The following is a 12,473-nucleotide window of genomic DNA, read 5'->3' on the forward strand; positions in this document are numbered from 1 at the left end:
GAAAAAAAGTATTGAAATGCTGATGTTATTTGTATATTTTTACTTTCTTATTTATATCCTGAACTAACAATTATATTTATGAGTTGATCGATCAAAAATGGACTCATCTAGATGTAGTGATGCATCCTGTAATCCCAACTGCTCAGGAGGCTAAGGAAGGAGGAGCTTAAGTTTGAGACCAGCTTCAGCAATTTAGTGAGGCCCTAAGCAACTTAGTGAGAGTCTGTCTCAAAATAGAAAAATAACAAGGATTGACAAGTGCTGGGGATGTGGCTCAGTGATAAGCACGGTTCAATTCCTGTCAAGAAAACAAAAAAACAAAAAACAAAAAGAACTGCAGAGGAAAAATTTAAAAGCCAAGGAAACTATTTCCCCCAGAGGCTTCGTTTGTTTGTTTGTTCTTTGTTTTTTAGGGTTTGTTTTTGGTGGGGGGAGGGTACGAGGGATTGAGCTCAGGGGCACTCAACCACTGAGCCACATCCCCAGCCCTGTTTTGTATTTTATTTAGACACAAGGTCTCACTGAGTTGCTTAGCATCTTGCTTTTGTTGAGGCTGGCTTTGAACTCTTGACTCCTGTCTCAGTCTCCAGAGCCACTGGGACTACAGGTGTGGGCCACTGTGCCCAGCCTCCCATGAGTTTGTCCCAACCTGACTTTACCTGAATAAAATGAAGTTCAGCATGTCATATGCTGACAGTTTTGAAGGTGCCATTGCAGGCCTGGATGGGCCTTTGTTCTTGGGCTAGTCTAGTACTGGGTCACTGTCAGGGTAGCGTTTACCCAGGTATTCCTGAGTGCACAGCAACCTTGGTCAACAACAGCAGCTGGCACTAGGCTCCACTGAGGCTCCTGAACTGTTAATTCCAAAGAGGCTAAGGTTGAGCAGGTTATAGGGGAAGAGGGTGAGTTCTAACGGAGGGGTTAGAATGTTAAGAAAGCAGGGTATGATTTAGCAATTACCCTTTATCCCTAGCAGATGAAACTTTGAAGATTAGTATTACCTTCCTAGTCACACAAATCACACAATAACTATTCTGAGTTGAAATTTTTTGATTTATTGCAGCATTACTATCAAGAACACTCTTTAGCATAGTATCACTACCAAGAATACACAAAAATACATGCCTAAAGCTGAGTAAGATGTAAAGATTATTTTAGGGTTAGTCAAAAACTCATCTTCTGGGTCCAGAAGGCTGAATGGGAAATGGGGTGAAGGAAGAAGACTGCAGATTTTGTTGGTAGGCAGTCACCACGTGTTACCGTTGGCAAGAAGGGCAGAAATGGGAATTACATAGCAAACTGAGTCACAAATTGAAAACGAATCAGTATCACATAGGCCGAAGCTCTGCTTCCATCAGTGATTAGTCAAAAGGCGGTGCTCTGACCAGATAACTGTGGGGCTGGAAAGGACAGCAGAGACAGAACAGGAGAAAACAACTCTTCAAAAATGTACTTGAAAGCGATAAGCAAGATCTGCCAGCTCAGCTGCCCAAGGTGCCTGCCCCGCCCTCTGCCCCGCCCCTGCCCCGCCTGCCCCGCCCCACCCCGCCTTCCCAGGCTTCTGCTCCCTTCCAGACACCTTCCAGATCTTCTGATGCTGCTTCTCTTCCTCTTCCCTGCCTCAGTTCAGGAGTCGGGGTGCTCTCTGGGAGAGGAGCTGCCTGCACCCTGGAACATTTCTTCACTGTCATCTTCAGACTCAGATTCTGACAGGAACACTCGGCCGATGCCTGACGGAGCATCCCTTAGAAGGTGTCCCAGTTCCTTCTCATAACATTTGGCTGCCTGCTGCAGATCTCCTTGCTGCTTGTGATTTAATCCTTGGAGATACCAAGAATTTGGTGCATTTTGTTGAAGCAGACTCTCAGCTGTGTTCTGTGACGGATGTTTCATCTCTTCCTTCTCAGTTGATTTTTTGCTTAGGCAAAAACTCTCTAAACCAGTTCGGACAGCAGAAATGTCTTCAGACTTACCCTGATACTCCTGAAGGCTGCAATAGTGTGATTGAAGATGTTCCCTCTCAGCCTCCGAGATCTCCTTACAGAATACCTTCTGATAACATTCTTCTGCTTCTAGGTACTTGATGAGATCAGAGGGTATACCCAGAGGACCTGGCCCCTTCTCAAGAACTTTATCCATATGGTCTTTAACCAGTTTCCTTAGTTCCTCAATCTTCTGTCTATATTCACTGACTTTGGATTTTTCTATATTCTGCATCTGTGTGGCCATTTCTTTATAGCAGCACATAATATGGTAATAGAGATACCTATTGTTTGGTGTGGATTCCAGTGCCCTTAGAAACAGTTCAATAGCTTTGTCTAGATTACCTTTTTTCTCATAAAAATAGGCTGCCTTGTGAAGGACATCTGTTTGGTAAGGGGCCTTCTCCAAGGCCTCATCAACCAATTTATCCGCTTCATTTTGTTCATTCATCTTCTGCAGTTTCAAGGCCAACAGAACTTTGAGGTACTGATTCTTGGTATTCAGGTCAATGGCCTGCTTCAGAGCATCGACAGAGAAGTTCTTCCCTGGTTTCTTATCCAGATGGTACATTGCAATTGCCAGTCCGGTGGAGGATTCTGGGTGGTTGGGTTTCTCTTCCAGAGCCTTTGAAAACACCACTTTGCTCTGTCATTTTTTCCACATTGTAGTCGTGTCCATCCTTCCTCGCAGTCAAGTTCAGGACACTCAATGCTGTAAGGATTTGAAAACTTTGTGCAGATGTCTTTCACCTTGTTCACATAAGTCTGAGCAATTTCAGGTTGGTCCATGTGATAGTAGATCCAGGCATAGTTTCCCCAGGTGACCAGACTTCTGATCTCTGTTTGGTCATCGTGATTTTCCTGGATTGCCTCTTCAGCTTTCTGAAGGTATTCCAGAGCTGCCTTGTTTTGACCATCCAGGTGTTTAATGTAGGCAAGCAAATTGTACATTGTAGCTTTGAACTCAGCATTTAGAAATTCAATCTGATTACACACTCTGTCTTCTAGATAACCTGAGGCACTTTCTTCCTTGAATAAGTTCCAGGTGAAATGGCACTTCAACTGTGGAAGAATTTTCTTCAAGGAATTCTTGGTGATCTCACTGTGAAGAAAATATACATGATCACTATGATGTGTACCTGCCAAACATTACGATAGTTAATTTTATATGCCAACTTGACTGGGCTACAGGATACTTAGATATCTGGTTTAAAATTTGCAACCTTCCTAGGGATGTTAGATTTGGACCACACTGTGAGCCACAAAGGTCTAGGAAGACTTCACTCTGGGACTGTCATTTCCAATTGCCAGTTTCCTGTCCCTGAAATACTCTTTAAAAAGGCAAACTTTGCTTTAAGTCAATATCCTTCCTACCCTTCTAACTCCCATCCATTTTGGGCTTTCTCTGCTCACATTTGCACACATTTAATGCAAGAAGTGTGGTAGCATTTAAGGAAGAGGAAACCTGGAGGTGTCTGTAGTTGTCCAATGGGTAACTAAAAGCAGGGAAAAAACTTGGCATCTCTGTCTTCATTTTGCTACCTTAAATTCTGAATCCAATACCTGCTTCACTCATAGACACTTACATAATTTAAGGAATATCTGTTTCTGAACTTGGAGGCTCACACCTGTAATCCCAGCAGCTCAGGAGCCTGAGGCAGGAGGATGGTGAGTTCAAAGCCCAGCCTCAGCAATTTAGCAAAGACTAAGCAATTCAGCGAGACCTTGTCTCTAAACAAACATTTAAAAAGGCTGGGGATGTGGCTCAGTGGTTAAGTACCTCTGGGTTCAATCTTGGTATGAAAAAAAATGTGTCTATCGAAAAACTGGTAATACAAGGTTGATGGTTGACTAGTCATAAATTTACCTAATCTCTCTTGTCACCCTTCAAGACTGAAGACACCAAGGTAAGAATAACTAAAATATTTCAAGATTCTAGAAGCAACATGTCTTTCAGGCAAATCACCTCATGATAGGACTGCTTCCCTAAATGGGAGCTATTACAAACCAAGAGTGTTACCCTAGCAGGAAAAGTCATCTCCTGTCCAGGAACCAATAGCCCCCTCAAGCAACGACAACTTCCCCTGAAGAACCAGACCTGAAGTAATGATCAAACAGATCTCAGTTTCACCAAGACCACTTGGCTGTGCATACCTCATAACCTGCTTTTGTTCCTTCCCCTATACAAACCTGAAGCTCTTGTCAATATCCCCAAAGATCAGCTTTGGGATAGGAGTCCCCTCACAACGTCATCACACTGAATAAATTCCTTTCTTACTTCATCAACACTCGTGTCTCTGGAAGTAGCAGGTGGCAGAACCTGGCTATTGGTACTGCCCCAGAGTCAAGTCACTGGCATAGGGCTGTGGAAACATAAATTGTATGTAGTAACAAGAGTTCCTCAGTGGGACTCTAGAGGATACTCATAGCTGGCATGGGCCAGACATTTTCCCATCTGATTTTCCCCTTTGGCAATTTTTTTTTAATTTATTGACAGTACTGGGTCTTGAATCTAGGGAGTACAGCACCAGTGAACTATATCCCCTGTCTTTTTAATTTTATTTTAAAAATTTTTTTAGTTTTTAAAATTTTGAGACAGGGTCTTCCCAAATTTCTGAGGTCTTGAACTTGCGTACCTCTGCCTCAGCCTCCTGAGTACCTAAGGATAGAGGCATGTCCCCACTTTGGCAATTTTTAGCACTGCTGCAGAAGAGCAATCCACCCTACCTCTGCCCCTACAGAGAACCTTGATGTGGACTTCAGATCATCATAGTCCAGAGGGTTACCCTCAAACCTCCTCAAGTCAATGGCTCTAGATCCAACAAAACACAGGACTTTGCAAAGCCTCTTGTGTAGGCTGGTTACCTAGATGCTGGACAGGACCCGGCTTTCTGGTTGACCCTACTCACGCAGACACGTTAACATCACTCTTGGAGTCCAAAATATAGCAAAGGGTAACCTGAGCTACTTGGCAGTGAAATTCTTCCATACATTCCATGGCCAATATGTTGTGAATCCCCCCATGGTTTTTGGTGTCTAGAAACTCAATCTGTTCCAAGACCCTGCTTTCTAAATCTGGCATTTCATTGTCTTCCAATAGCAGCCCCCATGTGAAGTGACATCTCAACTGCCACAGACTGTCCTGCATCTCATCAGTGTTCTCACTGTGGGAAAAAAAAAAAAAAAAAAGCAGATTTTATTTGTTAGGTAAGGCATGGTGATAAGAAAACCCCAATAAAACATTCTGTTCAATTTTAGTCCTACTCTGAAAGTGTCACACTTGCAGAAATTTTATTTAGAGTCCCTGGATTTTTAAAATACGCATGGACAATGAATGTAATTTGCTTGGCTTTCTAGGGTGGTTCCATCCATTTCTAGACAAGTAACCTCTTTGTTCTTCAAAGTCACATTTGCAAAATTGTGATAACATTAGCACTTGCCATATTGGGCTAGGAGAGGATTATTAAGTCTACATATGGAAACTACTTACCGCTTATTTTATGCTATGTAAAAATTTCCTATTTTATTGAAAATAACAAACCAGTTAGAAAGGCAGAACCCAGAAACATTATTGACTTCAGGACTACAGTGTGCATGGTATACAACCAATGAAGATCACTGAAATGAGATAATATTTGACAGTTTTTTCCTTCACTTTTTACTTGGAAACAATTACAGGTTCACAAAAGTTGTGAACATAGTACACAGTATCTCCCAATTATAATAAGTTACACAAATATAGTACAAAACCAACACTATGAAATTGACATGGTACAGCAATGTGTTTAGGTAACTTTGCTCTTTTTTTCATGTGAGTAAACCTATAGAACCACCACCTTGATCAAGATACAGAATCTCTTCATCACCACCACATCACCTCATGATACCCCTCTACAATCACACCTGTAGCCCTCCAGGCACACTCCAAAATTCAGAGCTCCCAGTAATCACAAATTTGTTCTTCACATCTGTAATTATGTCAAATCAACAATATAATGGAAGCTGGGTGTGGTGCTGCACACCTGTAATACCAGCTACTCAGGAGGCTGAGGGAGGAGAATAACAAATTCAAGTCCATCCTACCCTGCAAACTCTAGTCTTTGCTCTGATGAGAATTCAGGGCATTGGTTCAGTGTGTCTTCCAGGGGTACATCTTAATTTGGGTGGACAGTCCAATGCCTAAGCATCTGACCCATGACCAGGTATCCCCTTACAGCAAATCTGTTTACACTGGCAAAACCCATAGTGGATTTTTCTGGCTTTGTCTTATTCATTCACACTCAAGTATACACTCTCTCCGGAAGCTCTGACCTGGAAAGAAGTTAACTGCAGGTTTGTCACTCAGGTGAAACACAAGAGAGCGAATCAAACAACACAAGAAATAGCAGAAGCAGCTTGCCACTTGTAAATCCCAGAGAAAAGAGGACAAGATGCCTTGCAGGGACAATAGGAAGTGGGAGCTTCAGAGACATTGATACTCAACCACTGAGTGGGGACCAAGAGAGAAAGAAGAGCACCATGCTCTATCCCCATATAGGGCCAATCCTTTTTCAGGGTCGAGGACATCACTTAGGTGGAATCCTGCAGGGAGTTCAATGGGACCATAGGGTCGTGCTACCACTGAGAGGTCGTCACTGCAGCATATCTGCCCAGTCTGTGAAGGGCTTGGGCAATCAGTAGGGTGAATCTCCTAAGGTGTGCATTATTAATTGGTCCCAAAGGGAGGTCCCAAAGAACTGGTTACCAGGAGGTGTTTGCACAAGGCAGATGTCTGGATCAATCACACCAAGGATCTGGGAGATGGTGAAGAACTGGGAGTGTGTTGAGGAGGACTTCGCTTGAGAAAGGTTAACTCATCTTCAAAATGAAGGCCGAGGCAACATACAATGGAAAGAATTCACTCCAGTCACATTATGTGCTTCTGTTCATGTGACAGATCCAAAGATGCAGATGTAGAGACATAGAGAGCAGATGAAAGTTTGCTGGGGTCTGGAGGGAGGGCTAAGTAGGAAGTGACAATGAGGATGGGATTTCTCCTCACAGTGGTTGTTCTTTTATTTATTAGTTGTAGATGGACAAAATACCTCATTTTATTTATTTTTATGTGGTGTTGAGCAAAACTCAGTGACTCACAAGTGCTAGGTGAGCACTGAGCTACTACCCAGCCTAAACTCTGTGATGGTGATGCTTGCACGACATAATGAATGTGGTAAATATCACTAAACTTTAGTCTGAAAAGTTAAAAAGGCAAATTTTATCTTACATGTTATATTATTATAATAAAAACTCACATTTCTAACCTCAACAGGAATTTTACAAATTATATGTATAATAATTTACATTTTATATAATATATAATTTTTCCTAGTATATGTTGAAATTAACATTAAATCATCAAAACAAAACAATATTAGGATGCCATGTAAAATGATATAATGCATACCCACTGATTCTAGGGAAACTTCGGTTTAGCAGTTTAATAAGTAGACTTGTTCATATCTAAACCCTACCTCTTATTGTCTGTGAAATGACTATATTTCAAGATCTAAGATTCCTTATTGCAAAGTCATAATATGGGTACCTGCCTCATTGGTTGCTCTGAAGATTAAATATAATAATTTATATTATAGTGTTGGAAGCCAGACTGGTACTTAATAAGCATTCAGAAAGAGAGAGTTATTTTTACAATGCTTGTGCTTAATTGGTTATTTTAGGTAGTGAATCTGTTTTTGCAGGAGAGTTGATCATAGACCTGTGGTTGTGTAGTTTCTGGAAATTCTTCCCCTCCCAAATTTTGCCCAGTGGAACTCCAAGGGGACATTTGCAAGTTAATAGTAATAAAGGAATTTTATCTGATCTCGGGAGTTGCTTGATTCAAGATTCAGTGGGACCACAAAGAAATTCCCATTAGGCCATTCTGGTAAGGAAGATGTGGATGTTCCTAAGCAGAGAACTCCGGCCAACACCCACTGACAGGTGGATGTCAAGGACCTGCAGATGATTGGCAGCCCCAGGAAATGTGATCTGCTCACCTTCAATCTAGTCAGAGTTTCATCAGAGCTGGCCCTCTGAAGGTGAGTTGAGGAACCTGCAGGGAAAGGCCATGAGACTCTCCCACCCCATCCCCACAGTATCTCCCCAGACATCTGGGAGGCCCCACTGAAACTCACAGTGCTGTGTGGGTCCTGCTTTTCCACCAAAATGAGGAGTGAGGAGAAAGAGATGTCTCTAACCAGACAAGCTGATGTCCTGTCTCCAGATGGGAAACAGTGTGGTAAAAAGAATCTCTGAACCTGGGATCATTTTCTCCTTCCTGTACAACTCCTCTTTCCTGCCTTTCCTCAGGCAATTGCATGAAGGAAGCTTCACAAGTCCAACAGAAATGAAAATGCTTGCACTAATGCAACAGCTTAGGTGTGGGTATGCATGCACTTGCATGTACACACACACATGTACATGTCGGCCTGTGAACAGATACCCAAAGAGAAAGTTTAGGATGCCTGAGAATAAACCTGTTGAGATCATATTGATTAAAATTGCTTCTAAACCTTTGGACATGATGGCAAATAAGCAAGGAAATCCTTACCTCATGGTTGCTGTGAAGGAGGCTGCAGTTCTGCAGTGTTTTCAGTTGGGTGGCTTCTCAGAGATCTGGTTGTCTGTCTGTAGATAGTCTCATAAAGTGTAGCCCCAGGACAGGATTTTATAAGCAACAGATGATGTAATTGGAAGGTGTGTCCTTGCAGTTGGGTTGGAAACTGGAAGTGGAAAGTGAAACTAAACCTGGAAAATTCCTGCTCACAGAAACTGAAAGTTAAGCAGAGATGCAGACCCTTCTTTGTTTCCTTCTGAGAACAGGTTGAGAGAAGGCTGGTGACAACAGTTGTCCTGATGTGTGAATTCCTGTCTCCCAGCCTTAGGATGACATGGGTACTAGGACATGGGAGGTCCTGCCTATAGGTCCCTGAGCCTATAGCCAGCAGCACCCGTGAAAATGGCTGTGTGAACTTGGAGAAGTCATGCCTCCCCCTCTGCTACCTGTTTGTCCATCTGGAACCAGGGAGTGTTCAGATATGACATAAATGTGCACATCTCTCAATGGGAATCTTAACCCAGATTTGCTGCCTTTCCCTGAGAGGTGTGGTGTGACTAAGTATTCCATCCTTTGCTTACCTTCTGGAGAGTGCTCAGTGTCATAAAGCATCTATGTAGCCTTGGCTTATTCATAGGAATGGAGAAGCCTTATGTGCCAACATCCTGAGCTTTCAAACAGAGCATGTTAGGCTGAATGCCATGTGTTTTCTAAGTTACAAGCTCTCTATTCTAGCCACGTAAGGTGACCTCAATCCCCAGAAATGGTTCTCATGGCCATGCATGTGAGAACACTCTCCATAGCCATGTGAAGTCCTCTTGGTGGCATGAGAACTGTCCTTGCTGTGCCTTACCTGCCCCAGGCAATCTTCTGAGTTTCTAGGCAGAGACCAAGAAGAACAACCGTGTGCTGAGTGTGGGATTGTTGGTAGAGGTTTGGTTCTTATTATTGCTGTCTGCTGAGCTCTGCTTCTCCCAAATTCTCTGGAACTTTTTGCACCTCTCCTGGCAGGTGTGATGATACCATGACTCTCCAGTAGCTTCCAGAAAGCAAACTGACCCAGCTTCAGTTAATTAATCATGGCAATGCCCTTATTGGGAGGAGATTGTCAGACTTGCTTCCCTAGAAAGCCGAATCTGAGTGTGTTGTATAATTGTCATGTATAATTTAGCTACCACTGTCAACCATGATTTCCCTTGTGGCTTTGTGATAATTAGGAACCACCATGGGTACAGTCCTAAGCCCTGACCTATCATTCATTAGAAGAAGAATTGTATTCAGAAAGGATGCAGAACACCACAGGCCTGTCCCCAAACTGCATGTTTTCTTTCCACAGTCTTATCTCAATGACGGGAGGATCACAAGAGTTGGTACACCCCAAGAGTTCAGAAACACTGATACCATAAAGTCTTTAAGAAGAAAACTAATTATCAACTGATCCATATCTTTCATAAAGAAGAAATTTCCTTAAAAAGTATGATACTCATGACAGATAAGAATACCAGGCCCAAGTGTACCCCAACACTTGGTCAAAAGCTGCTCTTTCCTTTGAGGAATACTTAGTCCCCATTGTCAATCAGAGCTGTCTCCCTTCCGCTGAAGGCCCAATCCAAGCTTTCCCTTTATAGATTTCTAATACTGGGCTCAGTCTCATGTCTACCATTTCCCAGCCCATAGGTTCCATCTCTGGTAACAGTCTGAAATGAATTAAAATAGAGGACTCTTGTTTACAAACAGAGGTCAAACAGACAGAGAGAATGGGAGATGAGAGATGGAAATTTCTGAAGCTGCCTTTTGTCCATAGCTTTATGCTCAAGAGTCAAGTGGTAAGAACCAAGTACTACTGTGTTTCTGCAGATTTTGAGGCAAGTGCTGAGTAGTTGAGGCACATTACCAGTAACTGTGCTCCTGGACCATAGGTGTTTCTGGTACTCCAGAAACCTGTCACTGGTCAGCATTTGCACCCACACCGGCCTCTTTCCCTAACAAGGAGTATCAACCTAAAATAAGGATTTGAGGATACAGAAAAAGAAAGATATAACAAATCTCAAAAGTACTGAGTCTCATGAACCCTTGGAAACAGGAAATGCCTGTGAGTTTTTGAAATGCAGAAGGAGAAACTCATGAGCAACCTAATTCCATGCCTTTGGGCTCTTCTTTGGGCCAGGTGCTAGCCTACCAAAAGTAACAGGGACGTGGGCAATATGCAAGCACAGGGGAAATGGGTGTGAGATTGTGTGACTCCACCCCAACTCCTCTAGAACCAGGCCCTTGTCACTGTCCCTCTATGCATATTAACACCCTAGAACAAGGGGCTGCTGTTTCTTTCCTCTACAGGTGGCCCATATTCTTCCTTGAAAGTGTGTTCCTTGCTTTATCCCCAAAGTCTCTCACCCTTGAGATGGGTCACTTTCTCTCTTGAATGTGCATCTGCTTTCCTAAATAATTTCTCTTTGTGCCTCTGACTGGCATGTTCTGAAATTCTTCTTCATATGCCAAAGACCCCACTTGTCCTGAGTTGAGGTCCCCTCCTCAGGGAACTCTTCTGGTAACCAACCATTGTGGCCTCTTATGGAGGCCAGTATCTGGAATCTGGATGGTTGCAACAGAAACGGGAGAATTGCAGGAGGCACCATCTACTTTTGTTGCAGGATTCTTATGCAGAGAGACAGGGCTCGAGGCGTTTGGCAGGAAGCAATGTTTACTAGTGCCAGCACTGGCCTAGGGGATTTGTATCCAAAGGCTGATCCTGGATTGCAGTTGGGGCATTGCCTTATATATCCTTTGTTAGTTTCTTTTAAGTTAGATCCTTTGTCTCCCATATATGGTAACATACATTTGATTATTATCCTAGACTACAGAGTTGCAACAAACTTGCAACAGAAGCAGGCTATAGATACTGCTTGTGCCACAGTTATTCTGGGAGGGCTATTAAGGTACTTTCACTTGACTTTCTCTGTGTGGAGGGAGTTTGGCATAACACATAAAGGTGTCCTCCGAATGAAATAAAAAGCATCCTGGGTTGTTACATTTGGTGTCAGTTTGACAGAAATAAGCAATCAGCCTGGTTTAGAATGAAGGTATTAGAGCTGGGCCATGGTGGTGCACACCTATAATTCCAGAGGCTTGGAGGCTGAGGAAGGAGGATTGCAAGTTCAAAGCCAGTCTCAGCAACCTAGGGAGGTCTGAAACAACTTAGGCAAGACCCTGTCTCTATGAAGAAAGATAGATAAGAAAGAAAGAAAAGAAAGAAAGAAAGAAAGAAAGAAAGAAGAAAGAAAGAAAGAAAGAAGAAAGAAGAGAAAGAAAGAAAGTAAGTCTGGGAATGTGACTCAGTAGTTGTTAAGTGCCCTGGGTTCATCACTGGTACAAAAAAAAAAAAAAAAAAAAAAAAAAAAAAGGAGGAGCTGGGGTTCAGAAAGTGACAAACCAAAGATTGGCCCCTGAGAAGTTTAGATGGGGCCTCAGAATCAAACTATATCACACCTTTTCTTGTTTCTACCTCCAAAACACAGGGATGGATTTTCTCTGCAATTACTTAATCTGCATTAGGACCAGAATCAAAAAGTGACCATAGTTGCCTTGCATCTCACCTTGTGCAGGAGTGTATCCACACCCAGGTGACTTTCTCCCAAGATAATGTCTGTTCCTGAAGATCATTCAGATTCCAAAGCAAATCATTGACATCAAATTTCTGTCCCCAGGTTTGTCCAGTCTCTTTAATAATTGCTTACTGTACCTCTAAAATTGCCTACCGCCCTTTTCTCCTTCCCATTCCCTTTTCCTCCTGAGGAGAATATTTAAAGCTTCAACTATCTCCCCCACCACTGAGATTAATTCTTTTTCATGGACCCATTATTGAACACATTTGTACTATATGTAATTTTTTTGTGTTAATC

The 12,473-nt window shown here is 42.6% G+C and overlaps 2 protein-coding genes and 1 long non-coding RNA gene across 3 annotated transcripts in view; all 3 read right to left on the reverse strand.

Annotated features, from left to right (window-relative positions):
• Positions 1 to 12,473, reverse strand: part of LOC306660140 — a 292,372-nt gene that overhangs the window by 142,661 nt on the left and 137,238 nt on the right. The window lies entirely within an intron of this gene.
• Positions 1 to 12,473, reverse strand: part of LOC306660115 (interferon-induced protein with tetratricopeptide repeats 1B-like) — a 41,993-nt gene that overhangs the window by 17,398 nt on the left and 12,122 nt on the right. The gene's annotated exons all lie outside the window — the stretch shown is intronic.
• On the reverse strand, positions 1,040 to 3,103 carry LOC306660123 (interferon-induced protein with tetratricopeptide repeats 3-like). Its single transcript, XM_079138265.1, is given in 2 exon segments — positions 1,040 to 2,612; positions 2,615 to 3,103. Coding segments are annotated over 2 exon segments (1,305 nt in total). The 5' UTR covers positions 2,934 to 3,103; the 3' UTR covers positions 1,040 to 1,626.

Source organism: Sciurus vulgaris, assembly GCF_902686455.1.
Source record: "Sciurus vulgaris genome assembly, chromosome: 4".
Taxonomy (NCBI): domain Eukaryota; kingdom Metazoa; phylum Chordata; class Mammalia; order Rodentia; family Sciuridae; genus Sciurus; species Sciurus vulgaris.